At 42.6% G+C, this 19,866-nt stretch overlaps 1 protein-coding gene across 13 annotated transcripts in view; it reads right to left on the bottom strand.

Annotated features, from left to right (window-relative positions):
* Positions 1 to 19,866, bottom strand: part of ncam2a (neural cell adhesion molecule 2a) — a 321,431-nt gene that overhangs the window by 2,356 nt on the left and 299,209 nt on the right. For 4 of the 13 annotated variants that reach the window (XM_078931074.1, XM_078931075.1, XM_023948891.2 and 1 more), the window contains one exon: positions 7,489 to 7,696. In XM_078931074.1, the coding sequence (XP_078787200.1) occupies positions 7,489 to 7,696 (208 nt within the window). Of the gene's footprint in view, positions 1 to 7,243; positions 7,284 to 7,488; positions 7,697 to 19,866 lie in introns of all 13 variants that reach the window. The other 9 variants (XM_078931079.1, XM_078931081.1, XM_023948896.2 and 6 more) reach the window with 3 other exon arrangements.

The raw sequence follows: 19,866 nt of genomic DNA, 5'->3' as shown, positions 1-19,866 counted from the left end.
CCTGACTTGGGACTGAACGGGTATTGGACGGACGTCTGATCAATCCAGGTTCCTTTTTTTTTTAGATCCGGTTGCTTTGAGCCATCAGCTGATCTTGTCCGTGCTAAACCGTTTCATTGACCCTATATCATAACTGGACTGAGTGAGTGCGACGTCACCCATGGAAGATGGTTTGTTCTAGCTCCAACCAAATATAGTCATTTCTGCCGCCATTTTTTCAGGATGTGGGCGCCGCCATGTTGGAGCCTGTAAGCAGTGATTGGTCTGACAAAACGTTTCCATGGCACCAATCCGTAGTGAGCTTATTGGAAGGCCACGCCCCTACCGCCTAAAAACAGGTTGTTCAATATTTGTCAAACATTCTGAAGGTTAAACGTAGGGTCAGCAGACTCCACCTACTTTTATTGAGGCCTCTGATTGGTCAGTTGACTGAGGAACAGCTGAGTAGACCTGTGGGTCGGAGAATGCCGATACATCTCAGAACTTCGTCTGGTTTCACACATAGCAACCCTCGAGAACGAACCGAACACGGAAGCGGAGCAAACTTCAGGAAGTAACCAGTTCCAAAGGATCTTCCATCAGTGGTGGTCTCAGCCTACCAAGAACAAACCCAACTAATCCTCTGAGCATCACGTAGGATGCTTCAGCGTCTTTATAGCTTCACCAAGAGTCCTCGCTGTTTTTTTATTTGCTGCACTAACATCGTTTACTGCAATACTTCCACACCCAAGTGGACACTAGGAGCCTAACTTACAAATGGACTGGGGTTCGTTCGTTTGGTCCCTACCTGAGAACAGAAAATGTGGAACGACTTTGATCGTTTTTTTAGACTCGATTTTGAACCGGTTTCAAAATTGGAACAACGACCAAAGCCCAGCAGCTGGATGTAGAGTAGAATCCATGCAGACGATTCAAGACATTCAGTGGAAAACGAAGACCTTCTGAAGTGAGGGGTGACGACACATGAGGTTTGGTAACTCATGCACACCTGGACCATGACGGACGGCGGGTTACCGATGGAAACAGGGACTCCTCGTGAGCTCATGCAGATGTTTAGTCAACATAAATATGGTTGGAAAACTGAAACTCCATGTTTCCTTAAAGGACCACGATGAGGGATTTACCTGTCAAAGCAAACGCAGCCTCGCACCACAAACTTACCGTAACCCCTCCCCACCCCCAACACTCTTTAGTCTAATAGAAACAGCGACTCATTACGGCTCTCAGTTGTTTTCCTCAGAGCCAGCAGACCTACTCTTCTGTCCGTGTGGTTCATCAGAGGAAGAAAACGGGCCGCTTTCACGCCTCCGTGTTCCCTGATGGGTTCTGGGAATCCTCCAGAGTTTCTCTGAACCATCTGACAGAAGGCCGTTGGAGCTTCAGCTCCACGTTAACGTCATCCAAATGAGAAAAACAAGGTTTGATACAACTAAGACTAAAAGAGGGGAGGGAGCCGTAATGTTTGGCGTCAAAACAAAAGCCTTTAAATCGATGCAGCTGGATGTTTTTCTTTTATAGCGACGACCAACAACGGCACTAATAAAGAGGCTCATGATTAGAGGAAGCATTCGACAGAGATCCCGGGAGTCATGTGTGACCTTTAGAAAACGATACAGGTGTAATAAAGGAAATCGATGAGGACCTCTGGCTTTTATCCGCATTCACACCATGACTTCAGTCACTTTGTCTTTATTAGAAAATCATTTAATGAGATCTGAGTAGCAAGCAGACGAAAAGCTGCTTCCTTTCCTGATGAGGATTTTGGATTTTTTGCAGGAAAACACCAGCAGGTCTACAGCAAAGCACATACAGACCATAATACTCTGTATGTGAATCGTGATGCTGTGTTTGGAATCACGGATGCAGAAAAATCACACAAGGTAACGACAGACAATAGTCTAATTCGATGTATGTGTTTGTAAGTCTTGATTTGTAACTAACTTGAATGCGGTTTTGTGTGTGTGTGTGTATCAGGTGATTGGTGTGTACTTTTTTTATAAAGATTTGTATGTGTAGTAAGTTTCAAGCTGGTATAATTTTAAGTTCTATTTTGTAAATGTGATTACACAACTGCAGGTGCACACACTTAGAAATCAAGAATAACACACACACCAATTGCATGAGACTATTTTCTCTCCTATTTCAAAATAGCTGCTTTTCTCTAGGTTTATCTCCATAGCAACCATTTTATTTTTTGGTCTCCTGGTGGTGACAAACACGTCTATGTCATTTTTAGAAGAATTGGCAAAAGTAAATTTTGGGATTTCCATAGCAACTGAGGTTTTTAGTCAACTGCGCCCACATTTTTAATGTAGTCATATTGTAAAAAATATTGTTTTGTTTATGTTGAGCCAATGAATAATGTATTACATTTACACTATATCCCGTTAAAGAAATGTGGGAAAAAACACAGAAATGCTACTTTTGTTTCCACGCAAATGTCGTTCCAAATTGACAAACATTTTTCCCCCAAACAGCTTCCCCATGATGCTCAGGGAGTCAGGAAGTGATAAATAAAAAGATCTCCAGGAGTTTACATGTGAATATTAAAGATGGCCGCTCTGGCTGATAAGCACTGGCCCGTACTGACCACGTAACCATGGAGATTGTTGTCCCAAACAGTTCTGAATTAATGAGCTTCTTTGCCAGAGGCTTTAGGAAACTGCGGCAGGAGCGCGTCTGTTGGCGTTAGCGCTGATCCGGTCAATAGGAAGACGTATACAAACATCAGCTGCCCCCCCCCCCCCCCCCCATCCCCACCAGTGGCGGTTTTCTTTCTCCAAGGGCAGACCAGCCCTCCAGGAGGAAGGCTCAGATGTTTTATCAGGGAAACGGCAAACATCCACGCACGCCGTGGTCGACTTTCACCCAAACATAAACACGCGCAGTTTCTTCCACTGTTGATGTGGCTTCAAGAAAAATCAGGACTGTGGCGGGAGATAAACCCACGAGTGGGCTGGCGCCGATAAACATCCATCAGGATCTTGGGATTGATGTTAAGGCCGTTTTACTACGCCTTAATGCGGTGCAGACACGCAGAAGGAGTAAATAAACAACAATGGTGTTTCTGGGGGGATTTTCTTCTTGCTTTTGTTTACTGAAGTTGTTTTTATGTCTTAAATGCTGATATTTCACTCAAACATTTAAGGGAAAACCTCAGATTGGTGAAACATTTAGATTAGAAACATGTTTGTACAACAAATCCAAGAGTAATTGAACTCAATTCTAAATTCAAAGCTGTTCAAAGGCGCCTGACCATGATTCCTGGCAGATGTGGAACCTGTTTGAAAACCTGTTTTCCTTCAAACATCAACAAACTCCTTTAATGGGATATTCAGAATCCTTGCTTCAGGGAAGCAACGTTGGTTGCCATGTTGGGCTGACAGAAAGCAGGTTATGCTAGCTCCCATGGTAAGTTTGAGGCTAAGGAAGTTGATAACCTCAGCTTTCGGTTCCAGAAATGGAGGTATGTTTCAGGGTAGGTCAAGTTGCCATAGCAACTCATGCTCTGAACATAACCTGGTCTGGTGCAGGTTTAGTTGAAGGTTAGTTTGTTTACAGAGAGGTGAAGCAGCATGGCGTGTCCATTTGAAGATGATTTAGTGGATGAAGAAGCTCAGATAATACTTTTTCCAGCGTGACAGGGTGATAAGACCACATATGGATGTTGGAAAGATAAACTTTATTACACTGGTCCAAAAAGCTCCAGCTCAAACAGACCAATAAGAACACAGTAAAGGTTTTGGTTTGGTCGGGTCAAAGTCGGGTTTGGATCAACCCAAAAAAACCACTGATTTACGAAGTTAAAGATGAAAAACCCCTTAGTGCGGCTGCATTCTAGCTCCTCCATGGACGGTTCGGTTGGAGGTAAAAGGACAAATGGTGGCACTATGGGTCAGGGTGCAATAACCTTTTGGTCAGGAATGCTTGGCAGCTTTTCTCTATTTGGAAACAAACCCGTCGTTTAAAAAACTTCAGACATTTTGTCCTTAACCACAAGATACTCAGGAAAGGGGGCAAATACTTTCTTGCTCATTCAAACATACTTTCTGTTTGAAATAGGAGCAAAAATTAGATGTACTAACAGAGTCGTTAAAAGTAAAAATCATCCAAACTCGCTGGTTAGCTTTGGCGCGAGGATGAGCAGAAAGTTCCAGTCTTCCGTTTGAAACCTCGACCCTTTGCAAAGTCACCGTGAAAGATCCATTTGGGACTTTTATCAAACTCCCGGAGAGTTTTCCAGCGACTCAGATTCAGCAACATAAAGCAGCGGGCCGGCGTGACGCTGTAAATACTAAAGCTACTACATTACCGCAGACCGGAGGGGGCTGATTGGTGGATCCTAAAGTGCCGGCACAGCCGAGCCAATTTCATGTCTCATTAGCCGCATGCAAACCCCGCAGATTGGAGTCATACTCCGATGGGGAGGTTGTCCTAACTTCTTGCGAGATGCCACTGGCATCCGTAGACGGAGGCATCTAAACACGCCCACACCCCCATCAGACGGGGGTTTCATGGAGATTGGTCAAATGAGGTCATTTGCTGGTTCTTGCACGCAAAAAACTGCAGTTCAGGTAAATTTATGGCTCACTTTTGTCAGAAGTTTTTTATGGCAGAAACTGTAGTTCTGTCTGAATTTAACCCCTGAACGGCTGGAGAGTGTGGGATTATCCAGTGTTTAGAGTCATTCAGGGAAATTCCCACTACTTTTTAAGTGTAAACGCCAATTTTGACCTGCTGAAGTAAAAACCAAATACATTTTACAAAGACTTTTTTATGAATCTACGACAGAGTTTTAGGGCCACCAAAAACAAAAAAAAAGTAAAATTACGAGATTTTAAGTCATAGATTTATGAGAAAAAAACTTGTAAATTTACGAGATAAAGTGGAAGTGAACATACAGAGCAGCAGCAGGTGAACGCCGCGCAGCAGCAGAGCAGACCGACTAAACTTGTTGATAACGTTCCAAATGTTTGGAAGCTCATTTGTTTGATTTACGATTCATCAATGTTTTATTTATTGATGGTTGGTTTGCAGGATCTCTGCAGCCGTTGATGAAGACGTCGGTGTCCCTGCAGATGTCCGATTGAATCCTTTCTTCCTCCACCAAAGACCAGATCTCTACGTCTGCGTGATGCTTCCGTCTGAGGAGGAGCACGTTTTGGCTTTTTCAACGTTCTAATGCTAATGTAACAGACTATTTTCATTCCTCTTTATTGGTTTATGTTGGATCGGGACGTTTCATCTGCAGGAGGGGGCGTTTGTAACACTGTTTACTTCCGCATTGGTGATCGTTGACAGGTTCCTGACGTAATTAGACAAATGTACTTAAGGGTGTGTGAATGAAAAGGAGAATAAAGGCTGCAGCGATCCTCTGAGCTCCTTATTTTTTATTTTACAGATGACACTCCGCTTTACTGACACCGAACCCCGGAAAAAGACAGCTACACGGAAAATAATCTGATTTTGAGTCGCCAAAGGTTCAGAATCTCATTGTTTTTTAAACCTAACCTAAATAAAGCCTCACAATAGGCTCCACATATTTCATCTTCAAGCTAAGCTCCGATAAACGGAAGACTTTGGTGTTTTTCCTCGTTAATCTAGGACTTCTTTTCTTGTAAATTTACAACTTAAAAGTCGTACTTAATTTTTTCATTTATTTAATGTAAACTGGCCCTAAAACTCCGTTGTATGAATCCACTCTGTTCTGATGATAAATAAACGATTCCTAAAAGACAAATGGTTCAAACACAATGCATTGTGGTCTATATTTGTGACCATAGATGAACACTAGCGTTTCATAGAGACTTCTGGGCGCTGGATTTTGGAATTCTAGATTTAGACACGCTGAAAGTATAGTGCAATGTGGACACGTCATGTCACTGAAGCTGAAGAGTGCTTGACGGGACGCACCAAGGCGTTTGGAGGAAGTCCCGCCCCCAGGTGGAGGACTTTCCAACGCTGTGGGGAAAGCTGGCTGGACGTGAGGATAACCTCGGACTAACTCTGAAAGACGGGTCATCGCTGTGGCGATTGCACCCCTCTGGCTCCTCCCTATTGCTCCACCTGTAGGGGCATCTGGAGATGTAGCGGCGTCCGGAAGAATTTTTTTAAGGAGGGGCCGTAGTGACTTAGGGTTGGCCAGTAGAAAAAAGAATCATATTTCTTCACATGGGAAAATGCAAGTATTGACTTTTTTTTGTTTTAGCGTCACCTTTTAAAGATGTATGTTCCTCCTTGATGACATCATCAAGTGGTAGTAACGTCCCAACTCGAAGACACTATTTTTCCATAACTATCCATTTGGAGAAGCTGGAAGGGGAAGGGAAGAAGTCGGATTTGGCTTCACACTTAATTTCTGAATTTTCTCTAATGAGTTGATTTAAATCTGCTTTTTTTTATTTTTTTGTGAAGAAAAGCTTTGGTGATTTGGTTTGGGATGGTGGGGGGTTCCTGACCCAAGTAGGTTTTAAATGGGGACCAACTTATTTCTGGGTTATTTTAATTAAAACCCCAGGGATAAAACCATCACTTGGGTGAAAATGAAACAAAAAGAACCCAGAAAATGAGTATTTCTCCAAAAAGTGAAATTCTAAAAATATATCCTCATATGCTTGAAGAGTTGAGCTGCTGAATGAGGAAAGTTAGAGCGATTAAAACAAGACAACACACTAAAGTAAAGAAAGCAGGCCAAACAAAACAACAATAAACACAAGATAATAAACCAAACATGTCTGAATAGACACTGAAGAAGAAACCCTTTATATGAAATATTTTTGGTTATTTTATCGACTTCCTGTTCTGTTTGCTCCCCTGTGGACTTTTTAAATGTTGCTGTTGATTTATTTTTGTCTTTTTTCTTCACATCTTTGTCTTATTTCCTTTGTATTTCATGTAAATATATTTAATGTTTACAGTTTTTAAACAAAAACAATGACTTTTATTCCCAGACATGTCCTGCGGCGACGTTTCCGCTGCAGATTTGGACGCTGGGCGGCGGTGGAGCGGGCTCAGAACGGAGGGCTCCAGCCCCCCACAGGGTCTGCAGCTCGGTGGGTTTTAGCGACTCCGCACAGGTCGAGGCTCCTGGAATGGATCGGGATCACCCGTGTTTGTGCAGGGAGGGGGGGGGGCTTCAGTGAGACATGCATGCTCACAAACACACGTGCACGAGCATGCAGATGGACACGGCGGACACTGCATGGAAGCTGGTCGCGGTGAAAAGACGTAATCAGAGACATACTGTGGTCGAAAGGGCGGTGGGGCGGCTGTTGAAGGTGTACCTACGGTAGACGCAGACACAAGTCGCCTTTTCTCATCCAAACACACAGAAATCACTTCAGAGAGGCGGCGTGTGGCGCCGTCCTCCGCTGCTTTCAGGCGTGGAGGAGCTCCTGACTTATGAGCGACGATGCTCCAACCACACAAATCCGTCCAGCAGGGATTCAGCCCACTGAAAATCAATAGGTAATAACAGAGGATACTCACAGGTAGGCGGCCTTGCCCTCCTCCATCTCCTTGCCCTTGCTGCTGGTGGCGGTCTTCTTGCTGCACAGCGAGCGCGTGATGCACATCAGCAGGCCGCAGTGGCGCAGGAAGAAGCAGCTGACGTCCACCAGCACCAGGAGCAGCAGCAGCGCGCCCAGGCCCAGCCCAACCACAGCGCCGTAGCCCAGGCCGCTGAACAGGGATTCTGCTAAGGCGCCGCACAGATCAAACAGGCACGGATTAGAGCGGGGGCCGGGAAGCTCCTCCCACTATCGGGGTTAGCAGTTTGGATCCTTATTTATTAGTCCGTTCAAAAAAACGTTTTTGGTAAAACAGAAGGTCAGAAAACAAACACAGACGTTAACACATGTTTACATCAGTTCACAAACTTTCAAGAAACTAGAAAATGGCTTTTTTTCATTTTCCAAATCTTTTCCAGGTTTATCAGGAAAAACTCTGCTATTACCAGATCAAAGGCATTAATAAGACATGTGGACATGCTATCCCATGTCTTTATAAGTAATATATAAAGCCTTCTGAGGCTAAAACAATTACTTCTAAAAGGTTATGAACACATTACTAATGTTTGACTATGTCTACATTTGGGAATCCTTTTAAAATACATTTGAATATGTAACATAAAACGCTAAATTCTTTTTATTTGTTCTAAAAGGTTCTGACTAAAGTGCAAAGCGGTTTCGTTCGACCATCACTCCAGTAAAAAAAGGCCTGGCTAAGGTGGCTGAACTCCTGCAGGAGGATGGATGCTTCCCAAACTAATCCTGGATCCTCAGCGGAGCTCGGAATAATCTCACTTCTACGCCGAAATCTCCTCCTTCACAAATCCATTCTTCCTCTTTCTAGACTGGCGTGAAACGCAGAAGGGATCTACAGAATTCCTCGTGCAGAGGTGAGGTAGGCCTGCACGATGGGAGGAACACTTGTGATATTAGTGATCAATAGTGCGATGACATCATAACTTGCGACACACGAACCAATAGCAACACAACTAAATACAGTTTAATTCAAATAAGAGTCAACAAAACTTCAATTCTTCCATCTTTTAGACTCAAACTCAAACTTTATTTATTTAGCGCCTTTCATTTCAGTTAAAAAAAACAGAAACATAAAAGCAGATGAAATAATCATAAAAACTGAAAATGATTAAAAACAGAAACCACAGGACAATCACACACAGATGGGACCCCTCCCTCACCAGATTCCTCCCTCCACCCACCCGGTTCCCCCAGTAGAACCCCGAACACACAAAGAACTGCAGCTAAAAGAGGGTCTGGCTCGGTTCTCGGACCACGGGGGTCACTACCACAGCGCCCCCCAACACAGAGCAGCCCAGGGCCCCCTCCATGGCTGTTAGACCACAGGTTAAGCTGCTGGTGTCCAGGGAGTAAAAAACATCAGAATAAAAATTATAATAAAATGACAACAAAAAAAAAAAAAATAGGAAATAGCAATATTAGTTATCAAAAAATAAGATGCGTAAGATGATTAAAACATAAGTATAATAACAATAAAGAGAGTAGGATATTAAAAACATAAAGATAATAATAATAGTCCTTAAAAATAAATAAATAAATTATATAAATGAATAAATAGATAAATATTAAAAGAGCTCCATCTGATTGGTCAAATGCATAAAGGGATTTAATTGGTTCCTTAAATACTTCAAGCTGCCATTAGATTGTTTGAACACATTGAAGATGACCATTTATCTCAATTTTTGCCGACTTTTGTGCGACGCTTATTGCACACTTGATATCGCAATGACAATAAATTTGCAATATCTTGTGCAGGCCTAACCCTTGTGCTATCCTATGGGGTCCAGATGACCCGATCCTTACATTGAGGTGTCCTCCCTACCATGACAAAGGTGGATAAAGGTGGAAAGATTTCATGTAATCCATGGACACCAGTGAAGATCACAAATCATTGAAGAAAAAAGGTTCAGAGCACTGTCTAGTGGGTCTAGATGACCCCACTCCCAACGCTAAAGTGCCTAGGATAGAACAAGGGTTAATGTGAGGCTTCAGTTCAGCAGAAGTTTGTGAACCCGCTCACTTTTCTGCCGTTGTCGCTCACACAGGCCGCATTAGCATATTCCTGAGTGGTTTTTTTTTTTGTCTTTCTCTAAATTTAACGGAATCATGCAGGAAAGAAATGGAGGATTTTTCCAGCCAGAGGTTGAAATGTTTCCCCCCTTGGAACAGAAACCCGCTGGGCTCCGAGCGCCGTCCAGAACAAGCGACCCCAGGTTGAATTAATGAGAAAATGACGGCGGCGGCGGCGGCGCGGTGAAGTGTGGGTCCCCGGTGGGCGCGGCTGAATAGAGTCCTGGCCATAAGTGATCCTGGGGTTGAGCAAATTGAACATCCACGCTGTCCAATCAGTGCTGACAGCTGGAGGTCAGAGCTCGTCAGGAATAATCAGCGACGCAGGAGCGGACGCACCTCCCTGCTCCCGCATGTGGAGGAGGTGGAGCGCTCCGAGTGGAAGTCGCCACCGGCTCTCTCCCGGTTCCACCTCGCTTCAACGTGCAGCAGCTCTTCCCGCGCTGCTTTTTCTACACTTTCTGCCAAGAAATTCCACATTTATTACAAAAAAAAACAACCTCATTACGAGGGTTGGATTTCATCCAAATGAATCCTCCCAGGACAGACGACCGTCGGAGTCGTAATCGGCGTTAAAGTATTCACGCTGCTGACTCAACAAGAGGAAACACAAAGGTCAACATTTGACCTACAGAGGAGACGTTTGCCAGCAGATGCTGACTTGACCGGGGCTGAATTTCACTTGTAGGAATGAGAATCGAACTACAAACTGACCAAAAAATGAGGCTAAAAACCCAACCGAAACACTTCAATCACATTCATCAGGACTTTTTCCAATGCTCCAACGTTTTGACACACACTGAATGTTGGTCGCTAGCAGCTGTTAGCATCTGTAAAACACTAAATGTATCTGACGGAACAGCTTTACTGGTTTTAGCGGCATCAATCTGGGTTTTTACGGGTTGTAAACAAGTTTAGGAGTTGCAGCTAACCTGGCTGACATGTAGCGGTCATAACAGCTTCTAGAAGAACTCTGAACACAGTAAATGAAGGCTTGATCCCAGACTCATAGTGCCTGGAAGTTCACATAATAAGTTCAAAAACAGACCATTCGTCCTGTTTCTCACTTGAAATATTAACACAAAGTACAACTTCTTACATTTTGAGAATTGTAAACACTAGTTCCATGTGCAAGAAGTAGTGCAGTTAAAAAGTTTAAAAGCTATGGATTTAAATTAGGATTATTGCTATAATCTGGCATATTTACATATCCTGATAGAGGCTCATTAATGTGCATTTTTCCTTTATATAAATACATGAATACAATAAATCAGAAAGAATCACTAATGTTTGCACAAAAACAGAACAATGAGGAAATTCCTTCAGTTCAATGAGAAGCAATGAAAGAGGAGTCAACAGACGAAACAACAAATGAGGAGCAAAAAGGATCAGAAATAGCAAATAAAACCTGCAGGAAGGAAAGAAACACACAACCACAAAGAAGTGTTACGAGTATCGAAATAAAATGAACAAAATGTTGACATGTGGAATCAATCACAATGAAAAAAGGTCAAAACTGTCTAAAGGCTATTTAAATGATTAAATAAATAAATTATGATAATTACAAAAAAGTTTTACAATTAAACACAACGGTTTGAAGAAAAGTAAAATAAAAAAATTAAATAAAAAACCAATTCTGACAGAGCTTTAAAAAAAGCCTCATTGAATGTGAATTTTTAAATGGTTTGGGGGGGATTTTATTGTGTTAGATTTTAATTTTTGAATATTTTATTGATTCATTATATTTATAATTAATATTCCTAATAATTTGAATGAATAGATTTAAGACTTTGGTCGTTTTTATTTTTTTTATGGTTTATTTTTTCAGATGCTCCTTAGTGGTTATGAATGTCAGCAGCTGGACACTTGAATTTCTATCAGGATTAGAAAAGCTTCTATTCTATTCTATTCTATTCTATTCTATTCTATTCTATTCTATTCTATTCTATTCTAAATGAACACAGATGTGTGACATAACTTTAAAAAGCCAGAAAGATGCCAAAAAGACCAAAAAACGTCTGTTGAAAGTGGTAAAAAACCAATTTTGAACTCAAAATGACCAGAAGCGGATGTTTTATAGACAATGCTAGATGATCATGGAGCTGTGCGGCAACGTCCCGCCCACCGAAGCCACAGACGTACTGATCCGACAGTTGCTTCACGTTCAGCCTGGACAACGCCGGCGAGTTTCCACGTACTTCAGCAACGGCGAGGACGCCGCCTCTTTTGCCGCAGACTTTGTTCTTGGAGCGGTCCAGAGCGCCGCAGCTCATGGCAGACTTAATTAAAACACTTTTTCTGTGTGTGTAAAAGTGGGATTTAAAAAGCTGCTCGACTGGATCAATATCCGCCAAAGGCGACTGTTCTCCGTCTTACCTTTAGAAAGCTCATTTGGCTGCTGAAAGCACAGATTGGAAGGCAGTAAACAACAGCTCCCCCCCCCCGGAGCACTCACCGGGAACGCCGAACCCTTCCCATCCACTCTGCCTCTTTAGTGTTTGTGCCGGTTTCAGAAACCAACCAGAACGCCGCTGATCCGCTAATGCCTCCAACAGAAAAGTAATAAAGTGCAGGCATTTGCTGGTGAACCCAAAACAAGCAGAAACCCTGTTTCCACTCGCGGCGCATCGGAGCGTATGGATGGAGATTTCATTAAAGTGGCGTTCCGGAAAAAATAAACCTCCAGAAATCCATAAACATCCAGCTTTCATCCGAAAAGTCGTCACTGACAGGAGCTGTGCAGCCGCCGGCGCCACGCCTGTTTACTCGCAGCTACTTTGAGGAGCGTCTTACCAGATCTATCTTCAGGTTCGGCCCGTTTAGGAAAAGTTCAGAGGAGCGTCGGGTTGTGCAGCAGTGTTAGCCTGGAGGTGGAAACACTTAAAGGAAAAGAATATTTTACAAGATTCTCTGCTCTGACTGAAGGTCTGAGGAGTCACTTGTGTCTTTTTCTGACCTGTGAGGTCAGGTCTGCACTTTATCACACATTACATCATGGAAACTTTAGATTCTTAGTGTAGCATAAGAATCTTTGATTAAAAAATATCCTTCAATCATAAAAATTACAGTTAGCTAACACTGGTGGAAATGTTTGGAGGGTCGCCGTCATGCTAAAGGCCGTGTCACACAATTGGCGCATATTGCACGGAAGAAAACTGGTCCTACGTGGATTTGGACAGGAAACCAGAGAGAAGTTGTGGTCTTTACATGAAATGTCCACAGATGTTTCACAAATGAACCCCGTTAAAACAGAGCCATGAGCAGAGACTACATCCCGACAGCACCATGGTCAGCTCCCGCTGCTTTGTTTTAATTAAACAGTCCGATTCCCCGTCACACAATATCCTAATCCTAATTAATGTCAAATTATCCTTAGTCTATACGTCTTTGTATGAATGTGTTACTACTGATTCTATTGTCTTGTGCATTATTCTTGCTGTGATTGCTTGAAATAGTCGCACGTTTTGTACGCAGAGCCCAAAAACGGACTTTAAAACTTGCGAAGTGACGCGTTAACGCAAGAGTTCTGAACTCGGAAACCTGAAACACACATAAATATTATTTCATGACTGAACTCTTAGGTTTTTTTTTTTATAACTTTGGACCGTCAAACATCTGTTTTTTCCTAAATGACCTGGTTTAGAGAAGTGTGTTTAGTGAAAATACAGTTTTTGTTCTCACTAAGTTTCAACCAGGCATAAAGAAAACGGCACACACAGCGGTTTACAAACTTCCTAAACGTTTTCAATGCTTTTCATGCAAACTGTAGAGGAAAAGGAAAAAAAAAACATTTTCCTGTCAAATCGTCTTTTAAGGAGATCAAAGGAGTGATTTTTTTTTACTTCTCAGACTAATTTGATATCAGAAGAGATGCAGCAGCTCGGGACAAGTTGGAAAAAAATGAATAAATGAGTGACAGATTTCATTAAAGCTGTTTTAAAACTACTGTCAGCTGTCATTTATGGCTGCAGGTGAGTTTTTTCATATATTTATTCATCGTTTTATTAAAAGATACGAACGAAAACAGGTTTGATGACAGAAACCTGAAGGTTAGCAGAAGTGAACCACCTGCTTGGAGGGAAAAAACGCTTAACTTTATGTAAATCTCGCCGTTTGTTTCCCTTTTTTCCTCAAAAGCTAGTTTTGCAGTGACAAACAGTAAATGTTGAACATTATTTTGAATCCATCCAGAAGGGGTGTGAGTGAAACGCTCAGCAGCTGCTTTCCCATTTCATGCTCTCCGCCTGGATGTCAGTCTGGCGGAAACATCGCTCACAGCGGCCGGATCGTTCATCCGCTTCCCGACATACGCTGCTGTTGAAGGACGTGGACGCTTCCCAGCGGACTGAGGTTCCTGGTACGGGCCGTCCTGAAGGAGGACGCTGGCGGTCTCTGTTCAAGTCGCCTGTTGGCTGATCTCCAACGGAGAATTGTACAAGGTGCCGTAGCGACAAACAGAAACAAAGCACACTTTGTTCCAACTCAGTCAGATAGGTGAGATTTTTGTGGAGTATCTGAAACTCTGGCACACTTAGTGATTCAGTTTACAGTCTAGGAAAACTGTTGTCACGGGTTAGGGGAGGTGTTCTCCTTCCCAGTGTTTGTTTTTAGCTCCACGTATACTGTTTAAAAGAAACACTTAATTTTGCTTTTGTAATGGCTATACTTGTAATTGGGTTAACGAGAAAGAATTGGCTCTGTGCTGGTTGTGTGGATGTTCCCTTCATGTTTTTGTCTCTTCTCTGTCTCTATTTTAAGTCCACTAAAAGGCCAACTTTCTCATAGAAATAAACATGCAAATATATAAATCAAAGTACATGTTTGCATTTTATGACAGCGGACTTTTTGCAGTTTGCTTCACTGCACATTATATTTAAACTTTTGTTTGCTATGTTTTGCAGGTTTTACACCTGGAAACATCTGGATCAAAGTTAAATAAACACAAAAATGAAAAGGGTCCTAAAATCGACCCTTGTGGAACTCCTAAGTGAACGACGTTGAAGGAAAAGGACATCAGCATGGTGATGCAACATCCTGATAAAACGAATTGGAAAATATCAAAATATATCTGCAGATAATTCTAAAAAAAGGAACCATAAATGTAGTTTACTGTCCAAATATAGAAAAACATTCAACCTTTTTGAAGCATTTGTCAGACACACTGTGCTCCCTCCTCAGATCAAAACCCTGTTGAACCTCACTGACATGTTTTCCTGAAGGCGTTCTGACAGTAACTGACTGCCTCTGCAACTTTCCATGAAGTCGGCCTCATTTATTCCCTTTTCCCTGCTCTATTAACCCTCATCCGACTGTCCGATCCCTTGTTGATGTATGAGGCCATTAGTGGTATTATTTAGTGGCTTGTGATCCAACCTGAAACGCTTCGTATACATCTTTGACGACAAAAACTCGTTAGACCTGACCAGTGATTGACCACCACCTAGATTGGATCCGCGAGGGAGGGGCTCATTTAGCGATAAGCAGACGGCGCTCATTGATCGGAACATTAGCGGGGGGAGGAAGGTGATCATTTGTGGACACGAGGCTCCACATTTGGAGGACTCGAGTGAAAACTTTTAGATAAAGTTCTTGATTCAAATGAATGTTTTTCATGCCGGTTTCCTGGCTGAAAGCAGACAATCCCTGATAGGTCAGGTGCACTCTAGGGCCAACAAAGGGGTGAGAAAAAACCCATGGGAAATGACTAAGTTAGGAGAATTTGGCATTCTTATAAATCTACATCAAAAGACATCAAAGAGAAGTGGCCTACTTTGGTCTGGTAATTGCTTCGGTACGAGGCTGCGACCTATTCAAGGGTAATTTTGGTGTCTCCCCCTTGATCTTCGTAGTTAGTATTCATGTTTGGGACTGGAGAAAAGTAGAGATTTGAAAGTACGATAAGCCTTTATAGGACTTTAGTTCACCTGAATCACAGAAAATAACCTAAGAAGTCTTGTTGGAACACATCTGACTTAGGGAATGAAAATGATACCAAGAGTATAGATTAAAGATGGTGGAAGAGTTTGTGTTTGCCAAAGTTTCATCCGTCTTGCTGAGTTAAAAAATGAAGTTCTCTTGAGGTGGGTCTGAAATCAAACTCACACCTGACATGTTAGAGTCGTACCTCTCATTAGAAACATCGACACAAATATCCTTAGGGGATGTTTTTTTACAGAAAATGACGGATTTGCTCTTAAAGGTTGTGTCACACAGCTGCTTCGTACATTTAGAGCATATTGCACGGATACAAATTGGTTTATACGTGAATTTAAGAGACAAACGTGAAAAAAGTTGTGGTTCTTTACGTGAAATTTTCACAGATGGAGTTAAAACCACGGAGGAAGTACGAATAAATCACGCAAAGAACACGTTAACCAACATAAAACTTGAACCATGCTGGATTATTAACCTGTTTATATGCAATTCATTAGAGACTCATGGGTCAATTATGTCATTTGAAAGTCATATACACGACATAAAAGTTATACATTGGTGGTTCCTGTGTGAAATGTCTGTTACTTGTGCGTGAACGGCAGTGGAAAAACACAAACTCATGTATGCATTTGGCAAAAATCCCAACCAAACGTGTAAGATTCATGTCATCAAAAAAACCTTGGCGAGTGACGAGCGCAAGAGACACTTCTGAATGACGTCCATCACGCATGGACCACAAAAGAACAACATTTCATCCAAGAAAACTGCACAAAATGAGCGCAGCGGCAGTGTGACACGGGCAGCAACGGCTTAATGACTTTGTTTCGTAGTGTGCAGGTTCCAATCCGTTTCTATAGAAACCAATGGGTCTGTTGGTAGCAACCCAAACTTTTGGATGTTGGCTTAAACAAAAGAACCTTTTCCTGACGTAAACAGACTTGAACACAAGTTTCTGATCCTCTTCCAACACAGAAATCTTTGCTTTAATCCCGGCTAAACAGAACAGGAAGCTGTTTAATCCATAAAACTAAGCCGCGGCGTTTGCGGACTGGCAGGACGGACTGTCCCATGGGGAGCGTTGCCGCGGCGTTAGTGGGCTCCACGTGAAGCGCTGGGCTCTGGAGGAGCGACATTCCAACTCAGGACGTTTATTCCTCAGAATGCAATCACTGGGACAGGTTGCATTCCCGTCTGGTGCATTCAGGGCCTGCGTGTACAGCTGGCGCTTGGTGTTGCGTGGCGTGGATGTGTCCACCGTCTGTTGAAGAAGCGTGTCCCCACTCTCCCCGCATGGCGTCGGTAATCTATCGTCAGATCTCTTTGCTCCATAAATAAATAGAGGAGGAAAAGCAGCAGCAGAGATCCCGTAGGAGGAGAATTACAGCGGCGGGTAATCCAGCAGGTATTATGTTGACTTTGCTCCAGAGAATTTTCACAGAGAGCAAACGAAGGAAGGATTTGCGTGTTTACATTCATTGAGCCGTCATTCGAATGACTGAAGGAGAAATGTTTACCTTCTTCCCCAACAATGACAATAAAGCAAACAGGAAAAAGCAACAGAGCAAATTAGGCTTTTGTTGTCATTACCTGCGTTAAAAATGATGACTTTCATTTGGAAAATTGACTGGTGAGTTGACTGATGTAATGGGGGGGGGGTCATAAAAGTGTTTAGATTGGTCTTCCAGGAAACAGGAAGAAGTTTTATTGGCCGAGAACAGACGTCAGCGTTACTCTGCCAAGTGCTTAGATGAGATCATGACGATTGCGGACTATAGGCTTGAATCAAAGCGCAGGGAGATACTCAGCTTAGCTCCTGTCTGAGACTGTTTGTGTCCACAGAGTGAAAAGCCTCAGGACCAACTGTCCTTACAGGGGGGGGGGGGTTGGGGGGGGACACGAGGGGTCTGTGTGGGTGAAATGGGCAAACCTGTACACGACAAAAATATCCACAATATACTGTGTAAACATACGAATACGACATTCACCACGCTGTCAGCATTTAGGGGCCAGTACTAGTCACTACAGTACTAGTACGCCAGTACAGTACCCTAACTCTTTTCACCAGTACAGTACTAGTCACTACTACTGACTGGAGTGTGATGTAAGGTTGCCGTACGCCGTGTCATGGCTGCGTACAACTTATATACCTTTAAAAAACGTCGCGATAAGGCCGTGTCACACAGCCCCTAACTGCATTTTGCGCATATTGCACAGATAAAGAATTGGTCAGACCTGAATATCCGTGGAAAAAGTGAGAAACGTTTTCACAGATGTATCACCAATGACACTAGAAGGAGCTGCATTTCCAGAAGAAACTGCAGGGTTGAAGGTTTTAGTGCTGAATGAAAAGGAAACTTAATGGTACTAATTGGCAAAGAATAAAAATAAAATAAAGAAATGATCAAAGTTGACCATAAATAAAGTGAAAACAGCCCAATAACAAAAAAGATATGTTTGTGAAAAATGTCAGAGCCGGGTATCGAACCAGCGAGATTCTGCACCAAGACTTCCCCATGGATTTCAATGGATCCTGGAAATTCAGGAATATCTTGAAAAGTTCAAGGATTTGAAGGACCAAAAGTCACAGCTGGAAAAAGCTGAAAGAGCTGAACATTTGGATAGTTGAATGGTTGAAAGAGCTGAAATATTGTAGGAGGAGTTAAGCGCAAAAAAAATGGTGGAAAATACTAGAATAAAGAAAAAAGAAACAGGAAAACAATGGGTTGAAGGATTTATAGTATTCCACCGATTATGTTAAAACCCCAGATTCACGATATAATAGTTATAGATCGGTGGTTGATGCGTGAAAAGTCTGTTAGACATACGTGGAACGGTCTAGGAGAGACTCAAATCTGCGTGTCGCAAAAAGCATGGACACTTGCTTAAGATTTACAGAATGCTTGTGTATGAACTTTGTAAAATGCTCGTAAACTGCGTTATTCTCAAACGACCAAAACTTTTGAACCGATTTCACGTAAAGACCCGTTTCATGCGTGGCAAATACGCTAAACGTACGTAGTGACACGACCTATCCTCTTACCACCCCCACGACAATGGTTCGCTCCATTTTCATGGTAACTGAAAAACACATCTGTGCTCCACTTAGGGTTAGGGAGGGGAACCGAAAGTACCAAGGTGGTCCTATAAGAATCTGAAAACAGAGATGCAGCGCTGCAGGGCCTACGGGAAGAAGGAAAGACAGCGTCTTAGACACATTCAAGAGCTGTCCTTCACCCTGCCACGCTGCTTCATCACACTTGAATGCTTTTGAAAGAAATTGGCGCTTTCTTACATTCTTGGAGCGACGGTTCGAGCACAGGAACCGTTTCCAAACCTACCGGTTTGGCTCTGGACAAAATTCAAACGGTACCCATCCCTACATCTGCTCCTCACTATGACCTTCCATGGGCCAGGACAACCCTCATGGATCAACCCCTCATCGACTAAGTCTTAACGTCTTAAGAATTTTCACGATTCTGTTGTGCTACAACTAAAATGAGGAGCAAACTTTTTTGTCTATCCGTCACTGAACCACTGATAAAACTCATAAGAATGGTTCATGCGCGTTTTAGCAATTATTCATTTGTGGTCTAAACAAAATGGTCATTAATTTGATGATTATTTTCCACAACATCCTGTCTTTGAAGAACAAGACGCTGAGGTGAATGATGGGCAGAGTCGACATTAGACCTTTTATTGGCAGCAGATCCGGCAGAGGGAGAGTAAAAACAGAATTCTGCCTTTTTTATTGGAAAACGAAGACGAGTGAATCGAAAGGGAAATAAGGACGGCGTTCCAATCAATGAGTTGTTCATAATAAAAGCTTTTCTGTGAGCGGGAGGCGGAAAAGGTTATGCACCCTGTTAGGAAGTGAAATAAGATGGAGAAAGGAGAAGGGAAGGTGTCAATTCAACTCTCTGCAGATGCATAACACACACAGAGGGAGAGGAACCGGGCTGCTGACAGACCGACGGCTCCTGTATCCATTTCAGGAAGAAAAATACGTTAAAGCCTGAGAGGAGAGCGCTGCAGTTGGAGTGGAGCTCATAATTGGGACGGACAGTTATTTCACATTCAATAGTTTTGATTGAGCCAAACTGGTTCCAATCTCAGGTTCCAGCAGGAGCTGCAAAAAAATGGTTAAAGAAAAAGGATGGCGTTCATAAATGTGATGCTTCAGCTCAAAGAAAAGGTGATGTGTTTAGAGTGGAGATGGGTTTTAGGCTGCTATTAGCCAAAGTTGGTCACAGGAGTTTGACGATGTTCTTAATATTAGTGACACAGCTTTACCTAAACAAGGACAAAATCCCTTTCTTTA

Source organism: Oryzias latipes, chromosome 2 (assembly GCF_053564925.1).
Source record: "Oryzias latipes strain Hd-rR chromosome 2, Olatipes_Hd-rR_3.1".
Taxonomy (NCBI): Eukaryota; Metazoa; Chordata; class Actinopteri; order Beloniformes; family Adrianichthyidae; genus Oryzias; species Oryzias latipes.
This window is presented reverse-complemented; position numbering and strand designations above follow the sequence as displayed.